The 22,425-nt window shown below is 48.4% G+C and overlaps 1 protein-coding gene across 1 annotated transcript; it reads left to right on the forward strand.

Annotated features, from left to right (window-relative positions):
- Positions 1–2,740: 2,740 nt before the first annotated feature.
- CCDC117 (coiled-coil domain containing 117) lies at positions 2,741–19,321 on the forward strand. The gene is made up of 5 exons (XM_020996599.2): positions 2,741–3,096; positions 6,908–6,958; positions 9,870–10,094; positions 10,837–10,974; positions 16,685–19,321. The coding sequence occupies exons 1-5, from the start codon at positions 2,927–2,929 to the stop codon at positions 16,929–16,931; spliced, it is 831 nt and encodes a 276-aa protein (XP_020852258.1). The 5' UTR covers positions 2,741–2,926; the 3' UTR covers positions 16,932–19,321.
- The last annotated feature ends 3,104 nt before the right edge of the window (positions 19,322–22,425 follow it).

Below are 22,425 nucleotides of genomic sequence, written 5' to 3' on the forward strand. Positions count from 1 at the left end.
GAAGTACAAAAATATTTATAGTTTTTTGTGAGGTGGCAAAGAAAACAGGTGCCCACAGGGAATGCCCATAAATTGGGGAATGGATGAACAAGTAATGGTATATAAATGGGATGGAATGCTACTGGCTTGAATTATTATCAGCATAATGACCAACCAGGATTCCAGAGGACAAGTGATGAAACATGCTGCCTACCTCCTGATAGAAAAATGTATGGAATGAGACATTTATTTGGTGGTGTGTATAATAGTTTGTTTTTCTTATATTCTCAATGGGAGGGGAAGGATTATGGTGGGAGGAGAGAAAGTGAATCTTGGCTGATTAAAATAAAATATTTAAAGAAAGAAAAAGTGAAGCAGCTTTATGGTCCGAGACCTAGGTTCAAATCCTGACTGCCACCGTGAGCCTCTACCTGTCAGGGTTTTGGTTTGTTGAGGGAGTTGGAAAATGGTTTTTATGGACCCTTCCTGCTCCATAGCTTACTTACAATACTATGTGCCCAGCCTTTGGGTCTCTCAAAGGGGGACTGTTCTAAGTCTCTGAGGTGTACCATGATATCTCCCAGCAATAAGCAAAAAAGTACTAGATCTGGTACCAGAGCAGTGTGGGCTCCCACAGACACGCGTTTAGTGTAATGAGAAGCAGTGTGGTACCAATCAATCAACCCATCGACAGGTGCTTACTAATCGCCTACTATATACCGTACCAGGCATTGTGCTCACTGCTGGGCAAATAAATACAAAAGTAAAACTGTCCCTGACTTCAAGGGGATTCCAATCTAAGTGTGGAAGAGTTAAGGAATTAGGGCTAACCCTAATTGTAACCACCCATAGATTTAGGATCAAAATGCCTGGTTTCAAATTATGTAACCAGTACAACCAGGCAGCAGTGTCATGTGACAAGGTTCTGTGGCTCATGTGTGTGAAGCATACTCCCCCCCCCCACCGCGAGTAAGTCAGCCACCTGAATCCTGGACTCTTGCTAACTCACAATTCAAGGACAAATGTTTTCCCCACCCCCAGCCAGGTGGTTCATATAATTCTCCTATTGAGAAACTTGGAAGAGTTGGGAATAAAATCAAAACCATAAGCTTCTCTTTCCCCTCATCTTAGCCTCCATTGGGGAAGACAGGAAAAATTCATCCTCTCCCTTTATTTCTCTGGCTTCTCCCTTGAAGTCCCTCTGGGTGCAGTTAATAGAGGGGTCCCAGAGCTATTATGGCTGGTCAGAGTATATAGGAGATTTTTTTAAAAATCAGGAATTAGAAATATCCAAAAGAAATAGGGAAGACCATGTACTAGGAGAAAATTAAATATTCGTGGTCCTTCCATTGATCCCAAAGATTGATGACAGACCAGCATCCTTTCATTGTTGCAATTATACATTTCTTCAGAGTTCTTTAATAGGTGGAGCAGGGAAATGGGAGCTCTGGCTCTAGGTCGGACTCCAGGCTCTATCCTCCGGCTTCCCTCCAGTCTGGCGAACCTTCTCTTTCAAATAAGAACGGACCTTTTCTTTTCAGACTACAATTCCCTTAAGTCCATAGGGTCATGCTCTGGATCTTGGTTACATCAGCAAAATGCCACGCTCAAAACTGAGTGCCTGTTAGGGGCAACTAGGTAGAGTGCAGGGCTTGAGTTCCAATTTTGCCCCGGACACTTAAGAGGTGAGTGAGACCCTGGGTGAGTCACTTAACCTTTGCCTCAGTTTCCTCAACTGTAAAACGGGGATAATAATAACACCTACCTCCCAGGGCTGTTGTAAGGATCAAATGAGCTATTTCTGGCATATAGGAGGTACTGAAATGCGGTAACCTTTCCTCACTCTCCAACAAACGAGATCCCTTATGTAAAGAGGTAAATATTATTAAAGTATTTTAACGTGTCCGGAGCCCCACAGAGTATCTCATCTGGTTCTCACAACAACCTGACGAGGTAGGTAGGTGCTGTGGTTAGAGCCCCGTTTTACAGATGAGGACACGGAGGCTCCGAGCAGTTTAGTGACTTGTTCATGGCTACTAGTAGTAATGAGTCAGACTCAGACCTTGCCTGGGTCGTTTGCCTATGAGCTTCCTGAGAGCAGGGATTGTCCCTGGTGCTTAGCATAGCACCCGGCACGTAGTAGGTGCCTAATAAATGCTTACTGACCCATGGATGGCAGGGTTAGTAGACTCATAAGATCAGGAGCCTGGAGCTGGAGGGGGCTGGAGGGAGGGGCCACGGAGTCCAGCCCCCTCCTTTCACTGAGCTGGAGGACGGCGAGATTATTTTATTTTTATTATTATTATTATTATTTTTATGGTGACGAGCTAGCCTCCAATCAGGCAGCCCCACATCCAAGCCCCGCCCCCAGCCATTCTGGCTGGGTGACCTGGGCCATATCCCTTGACCTCTTGGTGACCCCGGACTATTTGTCGCAGCTCCCTCCGGAATCAGAGAGTCCCATCCGCCAATGAAATCACAGACCAAAGCCGCTCTTGGTCCTTTCCTTTATTATGGAGGCCGCTACCCCTAAGGACCCAGCACCGGCGGGTCCACGCACGCGCCCTGCGGTGCGGCGGCCATCTTGGTGGCCCTCCTCTCGCGGTCCGGGGTCCCGACTACATTTCCCAGCATCCCCTGGGTGCCGGCTGCGGAGACGACGCGTCCCGGCGTGCCCCGGGAGAGCCCCAAGCGGAGACTTCTAGAAGTCGTGACGCGGCGCGGGGGGCGGGGGCCGCTCGAGGTTGCGCCTGCGCTCGTGCCCGCGCCTGCGCTCGTGCCCGCTGCGCGCCTCAGAGAGGTCGGGGTCGGGCCGGGCCCGGGGCCGGGAGCGCGCCTGTGAGGAGGAGGAGGAGGAGGAGGAGAGGAGGTGGAGGAAGACTAGGACCGGGAGGAGGAAGACGAGAAGGAGGAGAAGCCGCTTCTTGCCGCGGCCGGTCCGCCCGCCATGGCCGCCCTGGGCCGGCCCTTCCCGGGGCTGCCCCTCAGCCTACAGGCGCCGCCGCAGCCCTCCTACCACGGCCTCCCCTTCCCGGGCCCGGGGGCCCCCGGCCCAGCCGCCCCCGGCCCCGCCGTCCCCGGCCTGGCCGGCCTGCGGAGCCCCGCGCCCCGAGGCCGGTGAGTAGGAGGGCCCGGCGGGGGGTCCGGCCGCGGGGGTGGGGGGGGTCTGTGTCTGCCCTTCCCCTTCCTCACGCCCCGGGGTCTCCTCTCCCCTCCTCCTTCCCCTTGTCCCCGGGGCCTCCCTGGCCCCCCTCCTTATCCTGGCATTGGTGGTCTGTCTCCTCATCCTCCGGTCCCGGGGGCTCCCCCATTCTCAAGCTCTGAGAGCCCCCTTCTTTCCCCAAACAGGTGGTCTGTCTTCTCGTCCTCCTGTCCCCGAGGGTCTTCCCGTCCCCCCTCTCCTCTGGTCCCGGGGGCTCCCCCATTCCCACGGCCCGGGATGTTCCCGTCCCCCCCTCTCCTCTGGTCCCGGGGGCTCCCCATTCTCAAGCTCTGAGAGCCCCCTTCTTTCCCCAAAGAGGTGGTCGGTCTGTCTGTCTCTTCGTCCTCCTGTCCCCGAGGGTCTTCCTGCCCCCCCCCCCGTGTTAGTCTGTGACCCGGCTAGTGCCTCACTTCTGCCAATCTTCTGCCGTCTACACTATCTGTATCTTGTGTGTATACAGTTGTTGGCGTGTGGTCGCGCCAGCCCCCGCCCCCTCCCCCATTAGGCTGGACGTTCCTTGAGACCCAGGATGCCTTTTGCCTTCCTTTAGCCCAGTGCCTGGCGCATAGTAGGAGCTTAATAAATGTTGGTTCACATGCCCTCTCTCCCCCTCCCGCTGCCTTCCCACTGCTTTCCTTATATTCACTAGAAGATCTGCCTGCCTCCTCCCCCTTATGTGCCCTGGGGGAGGTGGGGATTTTGTCATCTACCTTCCCCTCCCACCTTTACTCCCCCCCCCCTTTTGCCTCTCCCCACGGTCCCCAACTTCACTCCCCACTGCCCTGGCTGGGCCGCTTCTTCAACTCTACTTGGATTTACCTAGTGTGCTGTGGACAGGCCCAGGGCTTTGGGGGGGCAATGCCCCAAACGGGTCAACCCCAGAAAAGGGCTCTGCCCACAAGGAGCTTTTCTACAACATGGAATTCCCATTGCCCTGCATCTCATACCTCTCTCTAAGTCCCCCTGTTATCCACAGCCCCCTTGGTCCTAAAGGGTGGCCTTGCACCTAATCCCTGGGTGAGGGCCTTACGGCCTCTTACATGCAGGCTCCTCACCTTGGGCCGTACAGGCTGATGCTGGGGGAATGGGGGGGTGGTTTCAGGACTCCAGCCCCCCACCTTCTCTTCACCTCTCAGGGCTCCTGGGATGAATGACCCAAGGCCACTGGTACCTCCTGGTGTGTGTAAAATGGGGACCAAGGCACAGGCTGAGTTGTTTTGCTTGATCCTGGAGTACAGATGGGTTGAGCATCAAACTTGGACCTGTGGGAGACCCCCCCCCCAATCCCCCACCCTAACAGATTGAATAGGACCAGAACAGAACAGCTTCTCGGGGCCTGGGATTTGGAGTCGTGACAGACTTCACCTGAATAGCATTTATAAATTCTAAATTCCCTTCCCCACAATATCCCTGTGGGATACTAGAACACTAACAGTCAGCATTTCTATGGTATTTTAACATTTGATCCTCCCAACAGCTCTGGGAGTTAAGTGATGTGTTATCCCCCTCTTACGGTTGAGGAGACTGAACTTAAGTGACTTGCCCAGGGTCACTCAGTAAGTGTCTGAGGCCAGATTTGAATGTGGGTCTTTCTGACTCCACCGAGCACCCACCTGCCCTGTGATCCTCTTTTCTGTGATGATCTCTAAGATGCCTTCCAGTCCTAAAGCCTACAATGCTCTTCTGAGCTCCCTCCTCCATGGGGTTGTGGGGATACCCTGTTGTGCCCTGACATTGTTTCTCCCATCCTGCCTCTCTCCCTTCTCACTGGGGTAGCCGCTCTCCACTGGACCCTCTTTCAACCCTGTTCTCATTACCTTTTATATGGTCTTTTCCTGCCTCTCTTTTCTGCACCCGGTCTCCCTTGGAATTAGAAGACTGTGAACTTTTAAGTGACCGAGGGACCTTAGAAGTCACCTGGTCCAGCCTCCGTGTTTGACAGACTAGGGAAGTAACTTGTCCAAGATCACAGGTGGTCAGGTAGTAAGGATCAGTATTCTGCTCTGCTCAAAGCAGGAATGTTTCACAGGACTGACTGGGCCACTCCCATAAGTCACATTTTCAGTGGTTTCCTCCTACTCATACAAAGAATATCAGCTTCTTGGCCTGGCCTGGCATTCAAGGCCCATTTCACAAGATTTGACTTCCCCTGCTTTAGTCAAACTGTTTCCAGACCTTTACTTCCGACCCCACCCCTTCTCATTCCTGGAATGGACCCCCATCTCACATTCCCCAGACACCACCTGTGGGTAATTTTCTTTCAAGCCCAGTGCAGGTTCTCCTTCTAGAACATCTTCCTTGATGTCCCACTGCTCCTCTGTCCTCCCTTAGAAGTCCTCTGTCCCTCCTGGGGTCTCTCAGAATTCTTACAGTCAGTAAATAGTGATTTAGCATCTCCCAAAAGTAAGACACTCTGAGTGCTAGGCAGATGGGCAGATACAAAGGTGGAGCGATAGTTACTGCCCTCAGAGTTTATTGGGGGGGGTGGCAAAATAATAAGAATATCTAGCATTTACAGAGTGCAAAGTGCTTTTTAAAGTATCTCATTTAAGAACACCTAGGTGGTGCAGTGGATAGACCACCAGCCGTGGAATCAGGAGGATCCGAGTTCAAATGCGGCCTCAGACACTTGACACTGGGTGTATGACTCTGGGCAAATCACTTAACCCCATTGTCTAGCCAAAAAACAAAACAAATTAAAATATCTCATTTTATCCTCACAACAACCCTGGGAGGTAGGTGCTATGTGTATGACTATCTCCCATTTTACAGATGAGGTCACTGAGGTAGAGGTCAAGTCAGTTTCCTATTCTGTAAAATGTGGATTACCTCCCATGGTGGTTGTGATGATAAAATGAGATAGTATTTGTAAAGCATTTAGCAAACCTTACAGAGATGTGTAAATGCTGGCTATCACTATTTTTGCCCAGGATCACACAGCTAGTAAGCATCTGAGGGTGGATTTGAACTTGGGTCTTCCTGCCTCCAAGCCCAGCTCTCTTATCTGCTTCACCACCTTACTGCTTCTGCGTCCCACATATACACAGTGTGCTGGTTGAGTAGATAAAAACAATCCAGGGCAGACTGGAATGAGGGCAGTGGAGGAAGAAGAAACATGTGGAGCTATTTAATTTTGCTTTTTCTGCCCTGTATGAGAGCTGTTCATGGGCTCCGCAGATCCCCCCATTAAACCGCAAGGTTTTAAAGGGCAGAGCCTCTCATTTATCATCTTCTCTCCCCCTCTCCCCATAAGGGCCTTCGCCAGGGTGGGACCTGGGTAAATGCTAGTGGATTGACCCAAGGGCCCCTGGGTGACCTGTGGTGAGGAATTCTGATGTGGAGAAGGAGGCCTAAATTCAAGACGGGCAGGGACAAGAGCCATACCAGATACAAAACAACACATGATGTTTAAAACGTTTTTTTCATCTTGTGTGTGGATGCCCTGTTTCTTGAAAAAGTCCAAATATGGGGCGGCTAGGTGGCGCAGCGGATAGAGCATCGGCCCTGAAGTCAGGAGGACCTGAGTTCAAATCCGGCCTCAGACCAAACACTTGACACTAGCTGTGTGACCCTGGGCAAGTCACTTGACCCCAATTGCCTAAAAGTTAAAAAAAAAAGTCCAAATATTCAGTGAAAAGCCGTCATGCTTTAATTTGCTGCAGTGTGTGAATGGTTATTTGACTAAGAGAATTTTTCCCAAGTAATGAACTTTTCTTCTGTTGACAGACTTTCAGTTCGCTGTAGAAAGAAACACAAGCGAGAAGAGGAAGATGATAGGTGAGTCCCTCTTCATTTCTGCAACTGAATGCTAATGTAAATTGGATTTTTCCCCTGGCTCACTGGATTGATCGGCCTTTAAAGATTTTAGGTCTCTACTTGAAATTCTTGGTCACAGAACGTTAGAGCTGGAAAGAGTTCTAAGGTGCTTTCTAAATAGCCCAACCCCCTCATTTTACAGGTGAAGAAACTGAGTCGTAGAGGTTGAGTAATGTCCCCTAGAACTCAGGCTGACCGCTAGTCCTTGGCTCTTTGTGCTAGCTCATCCTCGTATCATTTTTGTGAGATAAAAATTGTTGTAACTTCTCTCATTTAAAGGGATCAGAATGGACACAGAATTGTAAGAGTACAGTTTAAAGCCGTGTTGTGGAGGCTTGTTTGGCACCAGGCTGGGTTCGCCCCTCTAACTTAGCCCCAAAGGCATAGCTGAGAAGGTGAAGGACAGGGTTTTCCTGATGCCAGGCCCAGCAATCTAGTCACTTCCCCCTGCTGCCTAGAAAGGCTTTAAGCTTTATGGTCAGCTTCCTGTGAGGTTGCAGCTAGGTATGGAAAATAAACCTATATTCCTCTTCCAAACCAGGCAGTGGGGTGTAGTGGACAGATCACTGGACTTGGAATCAGGAGACTGGATTCAAATTGTGCCTCAGACCCTTCTGAGTTCTGTGACCCTGGGTGAAGTCACTTAACAGCTCTCTGCCTCGATTTCTTCACCTCTAAAATGGAGGTGCTGCTGGCCCTGATGACCTGTTAACTAGAGTAGGAACAAAATAGCTTTTCTGTAGTGCTTTAAGGATTTTCAGAGACCACCCTTGGAAGAGAGGAGCTGTTGTTATCCTCATGGCATCAGTGAGGCTTCTGAGCTTGAGAGAGGGTTAGTGCCCTTTTGCCCTCCCCTCAAGTCACACAGCTGATAAGGCACTGTGGCAGGACCTGAACTCTGCTTTACCAGATTTCAAATCTAGCACTCCCTTGATGACTTAGGTAAGAATGTCTTCCCTGTTAGGTAATGGTGCTCACCATTGTCTTTTCTGCTGGCCTTCTCAGTCTTGGTCAAAAAGCAGGAATTTTCCCTAGGAGAACTTCATGTCATTTGGTCAGTATCATTAAACCTAGCGACAGGGCAGTGATACTAGCCAGGAATGTGTATGTCTGGCCAGAGGGCTGCCCTTGCATCTTTTCAGGCTGGGCACTAGCTGTGCTGGTCTGTGCCCAGGTGAAGTACTTGAAATAGGAAGCCCCTAGGGTAGGGGGGGGGAGCTCTGTCTCTGATGTTGTACGGCTTCTAAGAGAACATCCTGTCCCTCCTTGGAGTAATGTCTTGGCCCAGGACAGGGACAGGAGGATTCTTTTAGGGTGTGAAGGAAATGTGCTGAAAGGCAGAAAAAGTGACCCCCAAAATTAGGGGCCAGCCACATAAACCCAAATAGCCTTCTGACTTCATGGAAAGAAATAATAAAATGACCTCACTGATACCTGGAAAGTTTGGAACGTGGACCTCATGAAGAATCCATTTGCTGCCCTCAGAGAACAGGAAGAGGCTGTCCCCTCCTGTCTTCCTCTACAGCAGGGGATTGGGGCGGGGGGGGTGGTGAAGGGGGTGTATGGGGTTGGCACCAGAGAAAGCCTTGTTAGCTAACTGTATGCAGGTGCCCTGGTGACAAGTCAGCATGCCCCACCTGGACGCTTGTCTTAAGCTGCATCAGTAAGACACAAACCTTATTCCTTTTGTGATAGGGTTAACAGCTTGGTCAATGAGGGGAGTGCTGTAGATAGAATTTTCCTAGCTTTTATTCAAGTCTTTGACAAAGTAGCCCGTACTGTGGTTATGGAGAAAACAAGAGCTCTGGGCTAGAGGGTAATAGAGGTGATGCATTCAGAGCTGGTGGAGTGGTTCCTCCAGTGGAGAACCCCAGGGGCTGTGCTGGGCCCCGGGACAAAGGTGGAGATGGCACTCGTGTCACAAGCTGCAGTGTCAGAGCATGGGGCTGAATCTAATAAAATGGAAGTCAGTAGACTGAGAGTACAGAAAATTCACTTCATAACTATAAGATCAAGGGGTCCTGGTTAGACAGCAGTTTGTCTGGAAAAGATCTAGGGGTTTGAGTGGACTGCAAGGCCCGCAGGCATCCACGGTGTGGGTGGCAGCCCAGAAAGCCAATCTGACGTAATCTTGGGCTGCATGAAGAAGGGCAGGATTTTGGAATGAGGGTATGGTCCATCTGTACTCTGTCCTGGCCAGACTACATCTCTCAACACCATAGTCTAAGGAGGAGGGAACCCGGAATGAGAGAGGCCTTCATTCCATGCCATGGGAGGGTCGATTGAAGGAATTAGGGCTTTGAAGTCTGGAGAAGTGTCAGGAGAGCATGGTGGCTGCCTTCAAATAATGGAAGGGCTCCTGCATGCAAGACTTACTCTACACAACTGACAGGGGAGAGGCCACAGCAGCATGGGGAACTTTCAGGCTCCATATCAGAAAAAGCTACCGACCTCTGAGAGCAGCCCAGAGACAGCTTCAGGAGAAGGTGATGGCCATCATCAGAGTTCTCCAGCGGAGGCCCTGCCTAGAGTGAGGCATCCTGTATGGTGAGGTGGTAAACAGGTGACACTCTGAGCTGGCCTGGGGCCTGGGGGCCCAGCCTGTTCAGGATTCTTGATGCCAAATATGCTTTTGTGGCCACTTTACTAAAGGGACCTAGTGATTAAGAAGGTGGATTCCCTTCCCCTGGCCTTGTAGAATGAAGCATCACACAAGCGATGTCAGAATGATGGAAGACATTGGGAAGTTTTTCACCTTGTCCTAATGTTGACAAGGGATTTCTCCTGTTTGTTTCAAACCTGAGAAGTTTCTCTTTGATTTGTACAAGCTTTAAAATGTCCTGGTCTTTATTGACTAGTTTCATTTTTCCAGTTGTCCCCTAAGGAAGAAAAGGCTGATGGAAGCGGTGCTGTGTGCCAGTCCTGGTGATTGGCTTCTGTGCGCTCCTCAGGGCGCAGAGGGGTCTGGGGCCAACGAGTGCCGAGGCGGCCTCTCTGCATCGGGCATGTACGATGTTCTCTGTGAGGAAATGGATCACACAACTGGAGAGCAGCAGTGTGAGGCTGCCCGGAGAAAGCTTCAGGAGATCGAAGACAGGTGAAGAGGGTTGGTGCATGCCACAGGCCTGGTCTGGCACAGGCTGTGCTGAGCCATGAGGGCTCATTCCTACTTTGCCGACTCGGGAACTTCTAAGAGCTTAAGAAATAGGAGGCGCACTTTAATTCTTTAAAGCTAAGCTAAAACGGTGTGACTTGCTGTTTAGTTTCTGCAGTTAATCAACAAAAAGTAATTTACCCCTATAAATGTATAAGGAACTCTGAGGGGTGCACAGAGTTTACAGTCAAACAAAGTAATCTTTTTTTAACTAAACTTTCTGAAGCACTACATTTTTTTTTAAATATTTTTCCCCCAATTACTTGTAAAAACAATTAACCTTGATTTTTTAAAATTTTGAGTTCCAAATTCTTTCCCTCCCTCTCTTCCTCCTTTCCCTCCTCCTGAAACACTCATTGAACAGTGTTTTTGTGTGTATGCCACCTTCTCCTTCCAGTGTGTCTTTCTTGTACATGATAATGGCGATAGACCGTACCATCCATGTATTGCTTTTCTTTGCTTTCTTTTGAGGCAGTCAGTTAAGTGACTTGCCCGAGGTCACCCAGCTAGTAAGTGTCTGAGGCCCGATTTGAACTCAGGTCCTCGTGACTCCAGCCAGTGCTCTATCTACTGTGCCACCTGGCTGCCCCCATCTATTGCTTTTCCTAACCTTGTCCAGGTTTTGCAGATTCATCAGAGGTAATGAGATGTCCCTTTGTCTCCCTTGCTTTCTTGATTTATCCAGGATAATTGATGAAGATGAAGAAGTTGAAGCTGACAGACGCATCAGTGACCTGCCCAGTCTTGTTCTATCGGATACTCTGAAGACGGGCCTGAAGAGTGGGTTTGATGAAGTCCTTACAAAGAAAATAATTGAGTCCATGTAAGTTCACTTTCAAGGCTTCCATTTGCCTGTCAGGCTGTAAAAATACAAGTGTCTTGTCAGAATGGCCTTCAGCTTATAGTGATTTCCCTGCTCTCTTGTTGAGCCCGGGCCGAGACCTGAGTAACAATCACTCCGCTTGCCTCTTGGTTGTTAGTAAGTATTCCCTTCTGGGTAGTGAATACAGTTCAGGGGGGTTATCATCTCTCTTGGGCTTCCAGCAACATTTCTCTTCCAGTTAGATGAGAAGTTACTGTGTACACATAATCCCAGTAGAAAAGCTATTCTAAGCCCAGGTCAAAAAAACGGAGACACTCTGTTTTTATTGGGACGACATGTATACAGTAACTTCCCATCCAATTGGAAGAGAACAACTCTCGGAGTTGTTTCCTGTTAGTATTTCGAACATATACAGTACAATGCCTGGCAAGTAGGAGGTCCTTATTGAAGTGCTTATTGATGGATTGATTGATTCAGTTTACTTCAGATATGATTAAAATCTTTTAAGAGTTATCTTTTGTTCTTCAGTAATCGCAGGGAACATTATTTCCAACATACACTGTCTTTGACAGTTTCTCACACTCTTCTTGGAATTTTATTTATGTTTCTTTATAGATAAAATAGTTCTGACAAGGGTGAAATTTGTCCTTACCTCCTTTGTGCCTTCTGCAGAGAAAATTTTTAAAATTAATTTTTTTTCCAATCTGCAAAAATGTCATTAAAAAAATGAAAAAGAAAACCCTTGTTGCAAACATATACTACAAGCAAAACAAATTTTGGCATCAGTCATGTCCCCCTAAAATATGTCTCATTCTGTTCTCTGAGCATCTCCCTTCCCTGTGGGAGGGGCGCACTGTGTTTCATGATTAGTACTCTAAAGTCATCAGTAATTACACTGATCAGAAATCTCAAGTCTGTCAAAGTTGCTTGTCTTTATGATCCTGTTGTCATCGTATACGTTCTAGTTCTGCTTATTTCCCTCTACATTGGTTCATATGAGTCTTCCCAGGTTTCTCTGAGATCATCCCTCTACATCACACTTGTTACATATTGTAACTTGTCCAGCCATTCCCTAAGGGGCCCTCTCTCAGATTCCCATTCTTTGCCACCTCAGAAAGAGCTGTAAATATCCTTGGAATCTGTTTTGCTTAGGACTAACTCCTCCCTTAAGTCATCCTCCCTCCAGTTCTTCCTTCTCCCCCCTCCCTCCTGCTTCGCTGTTGAGTGAACTGTATTTCTGTAGCCAGCTCTGTGTGTGTGTGTGTGTGTGTGTGTGGGTGGGGGTGGGGGTGTGTGTATGGGTGGGGGGTGGCTGTGGGGGGGGTGGCTGTGGGTGTGTGGGGGGGTGTATACACGTACGTGTGTACGTGTGCTCCTGCCTTTTTTGACCATTTTAGGTAAAAGTCAGGTTCCAGTGTCAGCCACTCCCCCAGCCCTTCTGCCTTGTTTGTAGAGAATGTTTGCACACCCCAATTATTCAAGATTATTTTCCCTTGGGGCCAGCTAGGTGGGGCAGTGGATAGAGCACCGTTCCTGGAGTCAGGAGGACCTGAGTTCAAATCTGGCCTCAGACACTTGAAACTTACTAGCTGTGTGACCCTGGGCAAATCACTTAGCCCCATTGCCTAGCAAAAAAAAAAAAAAGATTATTATCCCTAACTTTCCTCTCCCTTTCCCCCTGTGTACTCCTCTTCTCCTTTTCTCTTCTTTTAAGATCAGGGTCTAACAGAACTACTCCCAGGTCTTCTTTTAAATAGACTCTATGGGACCTCTGATATTTCAGAAGGAACACATGGATCATCTCCTCATAGGAGAATATAGGCAGTTATCTTTTTTAGTCTCTTTGTTCAAGTTTACCTTTTTATGTTTCTCTTGCTTCCTATGTTTGCACTTCATAGTGTCTGCCCAGGTCTGGTGTTTTCATCAGGAATGGTTGGAAGTTCATTAAGGTCCATTTTTCCCCCTGTAGAATTAGAATCAGTTTTGCTGGGTAAGTTATTCTTGGTTATGAACCTATGTCCATTGCTTTCTGGACTGTTGTATTCCAAGTTCTGTGCTCCTTTGTAGTGGTAGCTGCTAAATTGGGTGTGATACTGACTATGGCTTCTCAGTATTTGATTTTTTCCGCTCTGATATTTTAGAGCTTTTGTTGCTTGGGCAAGGTTTTGTATCTATTGTGCCAAGTTTTTAATTCCTTTTCTAACTTCTTCCATAGCTCTCCTTCCCCCCTCCCATTTTTTCCTCTAGAGTTCTAATTTATAAACACATTTTAAATTCTTTTTAACTCCTGTTTCATCTTTTCCAAGAATTCTAGTTGAATTTGTATCCACACTGTTTTTCTTTGAGGCTTTATAGATGTTTTGGAGTCATTCTCTTCTGGGTTTGTTTCTTAAGCATCCCTGTCACCATAATAGCTTTTTATGATAAGATTCTTTTGATTGTTTGCTTATTCTTCCAGCCCTTTTCCTGACTTTAGACTTTGTATTAGAGCCAGGTCTGCACAGTTCTGGAGGGAAGGTCTGGCCTGATTCTGCTGATACTGTCATGGGTTATTAAGTGTTGTGTTCTTCCAGGCTGTCAGGGACAGCTCAGGCTGGGCACCTGTAAGCTTTCAGTGCTGTCAAAGTAGTCTGATCCAGGGCAGGATCTGCTCATTTCCACCCGGGTTTGGGTCTGAGCAACAGGCCTCTGGGCTTGCTCCAGAGTTTCAGTAGATTCCCGTTGGACGCAGCCACTCAACCAGCTGGAAAGTTCTGCCCCTTCAGAGGGACAGAACTGCAGACTTCCCCCTTGGTTTGGGACTCCTGTCCTGGTTATTATGCTTCAGGCTTCTGAGGGGGCTGGAGGCTGAACTGAGCCCCAGCTCTGCTCCTGGGTTTGCTTCTGAGCTGGCTTCTTGTTCAGTACACAACCTACCACTGGTGGCTGGTCACTCGATCCTGGAAGCATCTCCCTAGCCCCAGTTCTCCCCAGACCTGTCACTTGGAACTTGAGCAACAGAAGAGCCTATTGGCACCCATTTCTGCACCGTGCAGAGGTCTAAGCCCCTCTGTGCTATATCTGAGACATTTCTTGCCCTCCCAGTGTTGGAATGCCCCCTCCAAGTACTTTCCTGGCCATATCCAGTACAGGTGTCCACAGACCTCTTTGGCTCCCTCTGCTGACCTTAGCTAGGAAAATGACTCGCTGTGATTTTTTTCTCTTGGATTTCCTGATGAGAATTCGGCCTGGTGTGTTTTCTAGAAATGTTTGGAAGAGACTTTTTTGGGTGGAGCTCATTGTAGCCTTCCTGCTTCTCTACCATCTTGGCTCCTCTTACATACAATTCTAGCAGGCTTGGGTGACCTTTCCCAGATAAAGAAGGGGTGGGTATATTGAGGAGGTGCTGGAGGCACACACTAACAGCGCAGAGGTGACAGCTCACAGACACATAGAAAGCGTCCAGCAGTCTGGGTGTCTGGAGTGCAGGGGCCACAAGTCCCTCAGTCCTAGCTGGCAAAGCCTGAGGCAGCCCAAAGGCTCTGGGGATACACTTTGTAGTAGAGTGCTCAGTGTTTGTAATGGTCCCTCAAGAGGAAGCCTAGTAGTGTGGCTAGAGAGCCGGCCTCACCCTCATAGTGAGGATGGCCTGGACTCCAAGCCCTGGCTGAGCAACCCGGGAAAGGTGCCGCAGCTCGCTGTGGATTCCCCTTTCTACTGAAACGTCAGGTTGGTCCCTGTCCCCCCCATTTGGGAGTGGAGAACTGGGGCACAGGGTAGAGTTTGGAGCTTAATATATCAGTTCAGGAGTCAGCTGCACAGAGATAATTCTGTGGTTACCTTTCTCTGTCTCTTTGGCCCTGCCCAGCGCTAGGGTCCCCTAAATCTTTATTCTCATGGTAGAAAAGCACAGAATCCAAAGGGGGTGCCCAGCACCAAACCCAACCAGGCCTTGTTCCAGGATACGAGGCGTCTCCTAGGGCAGTCTGAAGTGTCGTTAGCTCCTTTGACTGTGATAACACACTGTGGACTCATTGAGCCCCAGATCTTTAGACACACTGCTGCCTCTTCCACTGTCTTGTTGATTGTTTGAATCCAAGTGCTGGGTTTTACTTTTATCTCTGCTAGATTTAGTGTGGTTTAGAGCTAGACGGCCAAGATCTTCCATTGGCGTCCTTCCCATAATTTGATGTGCAAGTCGTCTGGACCTGTATCCCCAGTCCTTGCTATCAGTGTTCCCCAGCCCAGGACCAGATAGCTGGGGGGTGCTCTGCGGGAGATTGCTGGCTGCTCTGGAGGTGTAGAGCCTTTTGCTGTGTTATGCAGCCTACATTTTTTCATCTTTTCTATGAAAAGACTTCATCAGGCACGTTCCTAAAATCTAGGTAAACTGTTATCTGTATCACTGAGGGCCCTGATGTACCTCTTTAGGAACCACATCAGAACAAACAGAGGATAAGATTAGTCCGGCGTGACTGTCACTTGATGGTTCATCCTGGTTCTTTGTGATCACTGTTGCCTCCTTCTCAGCGGTCACTAAAACCTCTCCTTAATGTTGCATTCTAGAATTCTGCAAGGATTTGAAGTCAAGTTCACTGACTTCTTTTCCCTTTGAGGGGAGGGTTGCCCTTCTGTGGTGATGCAGTACCTTTCCCGCTCTCCTCCTTTGTTCAGACACCCGTGAACCTGGCTGGGGCCTGCCTTCTGCTAGCTCCTTCACTGGGCCAGCACTTCAGTGTGACAGGGCCAGCTAAGGGCTCTGAAGTGGGATAGGAGTATTTTGTCAGCCCTCTCCATTTGTTCTTTCCAGGGTAAAGGGGGAATTTTGTAGCCACTAGGTGGCGCCATAGTGCATAGAGGGTCAGGCCTCAAGTCAGGAAGACTCACTCCTCTTTCCGGGTTCAAATCTGGCCTCAGACACTTACTAGCCAGGTGACCCTGGGCAAGTCACTTCACCTGTTTGCCTCAGTTTCCTCATCTGCAAAATGAGCTGAAGAAGGAAATGCAAACCACTCCAGCATTCCTGCCAAGAAAACCCCAACTGGGGCCACAGAGAGTCAGACACTACTGAACAGCAGAAAACAGCAGCCTTCTGTCTGTTGTCAGTTGTCATTGCCTCCCATATATCAGATACATGCACTATTAAGATAATTTATATAAACTAACAATAACTAACCCTCTTTGTTGTCCTCGGCCCTCCTTGCCCAGTCAGCTCCTTCTCAGCCCTAAAGACTCGTGAGGTATGAGCCTGCTGCTGCGTTGGTCCTCTGTCCTTGCTTTTTCTCCTTCTTCTTTGGACACGTGCTTTTAAAAATCTAAGTCCTAGGGCAAATACTAAGACTCTCTGTTGGTGTCTTTCCACAACTCATGTTCTCCACCCCATTCCCAAGGTAGCTCATATGTGCAGCCTCTCGCTCCCCCTTCCCCAGACTGCCTCAGAGCCGACCACCACGTTTTTATTTTGTATTTGTTCTCTATGTCTTGTCTTCCCTGATAGAGCGTCAGCAAGAGCAGGGACTCTTCCATTTTTGTCTTTGTTTTCCCAGCCCCAGAGGTGCCTAGCACGTGGGTGTGCTTAACAAACACTCCTCAATGGCATATCGTGGCCAGCCATTCCCTCTTCCAAAGCAGTTCAGTCTCCAGGCTTAAGGCATAGGTAGCAAATGTTAGCACGTGTCCTGTGACTCCATTTGTCACAAGCTTTAATTAAAAACTACATTTCATTTCTTAGGAGCCGTCCTTCCATGGAGCTGGTGCTCTGGAAGCCTCTCCCGGAACTCCTTCCTGATAAGCCAAAGCCTTCACCTCGTCCTAAGAGCTACGAAGAAGAGCCTAGAGGGAACCGGAATAAGCACGTGAGAGCTGGCCCTGCCTTCTGCCAACAGACTGAGCTGTTCTCTGAGCCCCAACGAGTCGGCATCCCTTTCTACAGTAGCCTGGACACGGCCAGCTGCACAGAGGAGGAAATGGAACTTTAGGACACCACTTTTACAACTTGGGTCAAATTCTCAAAGGACTTGAAAGTTGTATCAAATGTGGGGTATAATATCTCTACCTGTGATTTATAAAAAAAAAAAATCTTGATTTGGGCAGCTTCTTACCGGATTCAGCATCTTACCAAGGAAGCTTCAGTCTTCTAGGAGGCTAATTGGGAATGTCAAATCACTGCCTGTGGGAAGGAGGTAGGAGTTGGATGTCAGGGTGTCCAAGTCACCCATCCTATCATCTTCTTAATGTTAAAAGACTTTGGGAGGATGTTCAGAAAACAGATCGGGGGAGGAGGGTTTGGCTGTTAAGACACAGATTCGGTCTTGGCAGAAAGGAGTTCAGTTTACATCCGTCTCTGTTGAATTAGTGGAAAGAAGGTAAATGTTGGTCTGAGCCTCTTGGTGAAGAGCCCCAGGGGTGGGAGAGCTTGTGTGCGTGCTGCTCATGGTCTGCCCACGGGAGTGCACGGCCATTCCGAAGGGCAGGGCAGAGAAGGCCTTGGGAGGCCCGACACTTTGTGCTGCTAGTCTGCCTCAGTTTGCTGTATCTAATTGATGAAGCGTGGTGTTTCAGTGATGTTTCCGGCCTCCTTGCTGTTGGATGATATAAGTGTTTTGAGTTGAACTTTGATGATTGAGAGTAGTTCATGTAAATTTGGCAATAGAGTGACATCCTTTAGGCAGCCCTGAGAAAGTGTTTTCATTCCGCTAAATCCAGAGTGGATGGCATCTGAAGAATGCCATCTTCAGTTGCTTTAGCCAGAGGTATTGAGAGAAAAGCCCAGGGATAAGTGATGTTCTCAGTTGGCAAAGGGCGTTTGTTGGGATGTACAGAACAGCCCATTGGCTCGGTGCTCTGCCTGTTACAATAACCTCACACGTGATAATTCTGCCATTAGGGAACCGTCTGAGCTTCTGCATCTGGAGACGTCGAGGGTCTGCTTCTCAGAAGGAGCTAGCCCAGGTAGCCGGTCACTTGAGATGCCATGTGGATTAGTTCTTCAGTCCCTTGGCCACCAAACAATCTGGTGCAAGGCTCTTTCTGTGCCACAGGTTGAGAGTGACTCAGCAGAATGCTCTTCCAGGTTCTCCCTTTGTAGCAGCCTGATCATTTAGATAGGAAAAACCGCTTTGTGTCCCGTAGAGCACGTTGTGGAGCTCGGCTCCCTCGCCCTGTTGAAGCCCTGGCCTTGGCTGAGGCCAGTCTGCCATTGGGTCTGGTTCTGCTCTTGCCTCTCTTGCTTTGGCTTTCACAATTTCTGCCTGTATAGTCAGGAAAAGTAAATGTCGTGTTTAATATTTAAACTGTTTAATGTCTATACAGGAAAAAGCTATTCACATTTCAAACCAGTGTTGAAGCCAGATGGAAACCAGCTAATCATTTCTTATTCTTGGACTTGGAGCTGAACGTAAAGTGTCCTTAGAAATGTGCCCCTTCTGGCCCCTCTCTTGGGAGGCATGGGAACTGGCCAACTCCAGCCTCAATGTCATTCTTTCCTGGGACCAACTTGTAAACGTTGTAGCCGAAAAGACGGGTGGATGCCAAGTTGTCCGGGGGGGGTAGCAAGATGATGAACGGGGTGACTCCCCAGAAGTCGGGGTTAACTCCGGTGTGAGAGAGGGCAGAAAATACGGTGATTGGCTCCTCCTCGTTGAGTGCTTGTGGGGGATGGCGCTGGCAGTCCTGGTGCGGCTCTGACGAGGGGGTCTTACCTGGGGAGCCTCGGGGAACTTGGGGTTGGGGATAGTTGTGACTCTCAGACCTGTTTATTTCTGCAGAAAAGTAAGTATTTAAGGTTCCTTTTTGGGCTTTCATCCTCTTGCTTATATCGATAGCAGACCTTGTTCCTTCTTCATCCCCTTTGGTGCTGACTCCTCTGAGCCATCCCCCCAGCCCTCATCTGGTCTCAGCTTTTTTTTCCTTTCGTAGCATCAAGCTTCCGCTTTTTGAAAGGCCTTAGAGGTTTTTGTATATTTTGTTTCATCTGGATCCTGCAGCATGGACCAGGAGTCGGTGAGTGTTGGGATTGTGAGGGGACTTTTACCTGAAAAAGGGATCTCTACGAAGCAAAGGAAGATTTTCCTCGAGCTCGGACGTAAGGTGAAGGGTTTTTGATTACTACAAAACAAGTGAAGCCACTCTCACAAATTTGGTCGATGACAAGAATCGCTTTCCATCCTCAAAAGGTGGGGGAAGTGAGAGGTGTGACAGATGACTGGTGACGCACAAGCTTCATTAGTTCATCGTTAATAACTGGTGACAGGGACAGTACACTACCAGGGAAATACTGGAAGTTGTCGGCCATTTTATTTCAAATGAAAATCTGGTCTGTCTGTATGTCATAGTTTTCAATAAATCTTATGTGTTTTGGATTCTTTAAGACGACTGTGTCCCATTTCTCTAATCCCTGAGGTGAGTTTCAGCTTAGAAGAACTTGGCCTCTTGTGAATCTTTCAGGTTCTGACATTCCCATCACTAGACAAAGGGACCTGTCTTAAATCTCCTTTTGGGTTGCTGGTAAACTTTATGTTCACAGGGAAAATATTTCTGAAGGATGCAAACTGGTTTTTTAAAAGTTTTATTGCTTTAAAAATAAAAAGATTTAAGACAACCATCCATAATGGCTAAAAGATCCATTAACATATATATATATAAAAATAACTTTTAAAAGCCTCATGGAGCAAGAGGGGGGAATTTTTCCAATCTTATCCACTCAATACATACTTGTAGGAATTTCTTTTCTTACTAAATTCAAATAATCCCCTTTATCTTCTTCCTTTACTCATTTTCCCATTTCACTAATGTCTGGGTGGAATTGATCTCTTCAGAGGAGTCCCTACCTGGTACAGTGGAGGGTGTTGGCCTTGGGGTCAAGAATGCCCCAAGAACGAATGAATGAATGAATGAAGTGTTGATTGAGGTGCTAAGTGCTGGGTATACAGTAAAAATGTAAGACCCATCCTACTGTCAAAGAGCTTCTATTCTAATGGGGTTGACAGAGCACAGGGTTGGGAGTCCCATGGTGCGGAGGGGCCAACGACCAAGCAGACGGAGGGGCAGCTTTTCCTAATGTCGCTATTCCCAGGCTCTTGGGTTCAGGGTCCTGAGGTGATGGAGGTAGGAGAGTGGCTTGTTCCTGTCTTCTCCTCCAGAGGGCCTTGCTGCTGAATGCAGCCAGGTTGTCTCACCTGCCCGGTGTGGAGCAGTTGGGTAGGGATGGCTGGCCCTTCCTCCGTCCATGTTGCTTCCCTGGGTGGTGATGGTCTGGGAAGGGCTGCCACTCCCAGTCAGTGGTTGGTGATGAGGAGGAGGGTGGGCCTGCTGTCCTCAATGATTTCTGCCCTCAATAGCTGTGGGGGCTGGTGTGGCAGCACATCGAGGGTTTGAGGGGCCTGGGCTCTCCCCATCAGATGTCTCTCCCTCGGGGTGCTAAGCTGCCTCAGCTAAGCTGCCAGCCTGCTCTGGGACTGGCCTTTGGACGTGATTCACCAGGGGTGGCTGGCTCTTTTCAAACCCAGCCTCACTTCCTAGCTCTGTGACCCTGGGCACTGAGCTTCTCTGCCTCAGTTGCCTCATATGTAAAAGGACTGTAAAACAACCTCAGGGTTGTTACAGAATCCAGTGAGATGAGGTTTGTAATATGCAAGTGGTGGATGGCCAAGGAAAAAGGAAAGCGGCCCTTGATCTTAACTCAATTCAGGGAGATGCTCAGTCATTTTTTTGTGTCCTGAATACCGTTGGGTAGTCAGCCTGAATGGACCCTTTCTCAGAAGCAGGTTTGTACATGAACAAAGTAAAATATGTAGAATTACAAGAGAAATCAATTACATTGAAATAATCAAGTTTTTAAAAAAAGCTTCACACACCCAAGGTTATCAGGAGGCCAGGTGGTGCAGGGTTTTTTAAGGGCACTAGGCGGCAGTGTGGTCAGCCTTCTCAGGAGGACTTTGTAGAAGTGACAGATAATTCTAACTTTGGATGATGGAATATGCGTCCTGTCAAAATAGAAAACTGCTGGCCCCCTAAATCCGTCATTCCTCAGATGAAGCAGAGGCCCGGAAAGGTCCAATAGCGTGGCCCAAGATCACAGAATAAGCCCACAGCCTTCTGCCCAGCCCCAGACTAATCTTCCCTGTTACTTCCTTTCATCCCATGTTCTAGGCAGAGTTGTCCCAGAACTAGTCATCCCCTGGCTCTCTGAGGCCTTTGTATGTCCCTCCTCATCTCTGCCTCCCAGAATCCTTAGCTTCTTCCCAGGCTCAACTTGGCTGCCACCTTATCCTCTTTCCTAGTCTCCTTAGTGAAATTATGTTATTTCCCAGTAGAAGGCATGTTGGTTGAGGGCAGACACTTCATTTTTGTCATTATTAGGGGTAGCTAGGTGTTGGAGTAGAGAGTTGGGCTTGGAGTCAGGAAGACCTGAGTCCAAATCCAGCCTCAAACACATCCTAGCTGTGTGACCTTGGGCAAGTCTCTTCATCTCTGCCTACCTTGGTTTCCTCATCTGTAAAATGGGGGTAATGATAGCACCACCCTCTCAGGGCTGTGAGGATCAAAAGAGTTCATATGTGTTAAAATACAAAGCTTAAAGCACTATGGAAATGCTATTGTAGTTGGAATGGACCTAAGAAGCCCCTCTAGTCTAACCTGAAGCCCAGTTCCCTCTGCAGTGTACCAGCTGGGTCAGCCTTCCCTGGTCAAACACCCACCCCATTTTCAGGTAGCACTATTGCTGGGAAACCTCTTTGACCCTCCTACCTATCCCGTCGCTCCTACTTCTGAAATCTGGTGCAAGTCTGATCCTCCTTTGAAATACTGTAAGGCGGTGGGGCAGCTAGGTGGTGCAGTGAATAGAGCACCAGCCCTGGATTCTGGAGGACCTGAGTTCAAATCTGGCCTCAGACATGGAACACTTACTAGCTATGTGACCCTGGGCAAGTCACTTAACCCCATTGCCTAGCCCCCCCCCCAAAATACTGAAGGCTGTGATCAGTCTTCCTACTCACCAGTCAACCTTTACTCTCTCCCCCACCCAATAAAAAAATCATTAGGAAGCCCCTCTTAAGGGGAAGAAAAAGCCTTCAGTGGTCCCTCCCTCTCTGTTAATTAGTATAATAAGCATTTATTAACACCATGTTGTAAATTGGTTGTAATGTGCAATTTGAATGTTGGGTATTTCTATTTCGGAAAAAACCAGGTGTGCTAATGCTTAAACCTTTAGCAGGTTCTTAGTAAAATATTGGTTCTCACACACCTGTGTAGGAAACAAAACTCCTGGTGTGGTTCATGAAAGAGTGAGATGGTGTCTCTGGAGTTATTCTTGTGTTATGAGGCACATGGGCCCTGCTTCACAGCTGCAGTTTCGAAAGTGTATATTTGTCCCGTGGCGGTATCGTTTCTCTTTGAATTTTGGCTCAAAATTGCACTGTCTTCATAATAACTCGATTTTTTTTTCCCTGAAGGGGATGTTGCCAACACAACCCT

The sequence above is a fragment of the Phascolarctos cinereus genome, unplaced genomic scaffold (assembly GCF_003287225.1).
Source record: "Phascolarctos cinereus isolate Bilbo 61053 unplaced genomic scaffold, phaCin_HiC Scaffold_4;HRSCAF=312, whole genome shotgun sequence".
Taxonomy (NCBI): domain Eukaryota; kingdom Metazoa; phylum Chordata; class Mammalia; order Diprotodontia; family Phascolarctidae; genus Phascolarctos; species Phascolarctos cinereus.

Excerpts from the sequence above, each read along its gene's own strand:
- CCDC117 (XM_020996599.2), top strand. The coding sequence starts at position 2,927 with ATGGCCGCCCTGGGCCGGCCCTTCCCGGGGCTGCCCCTCAGCCTACAG. Across the intron at positions 10,095-10,836 it reads CTTCAGGAGATCGAAGACAG|GATAATTGATGAAGATGAAG; the intron begins GTGAAGAGGGTT and ends TGATTTATCCAG. Across the intron at positions 10,975-16,684 it reads AAGAAAATAATTGAGTCCAT|GAGCCGTCCTTCCATGGAGC; the intron begins GTAAGTTCACTT and ends TTCATTTCTTAG.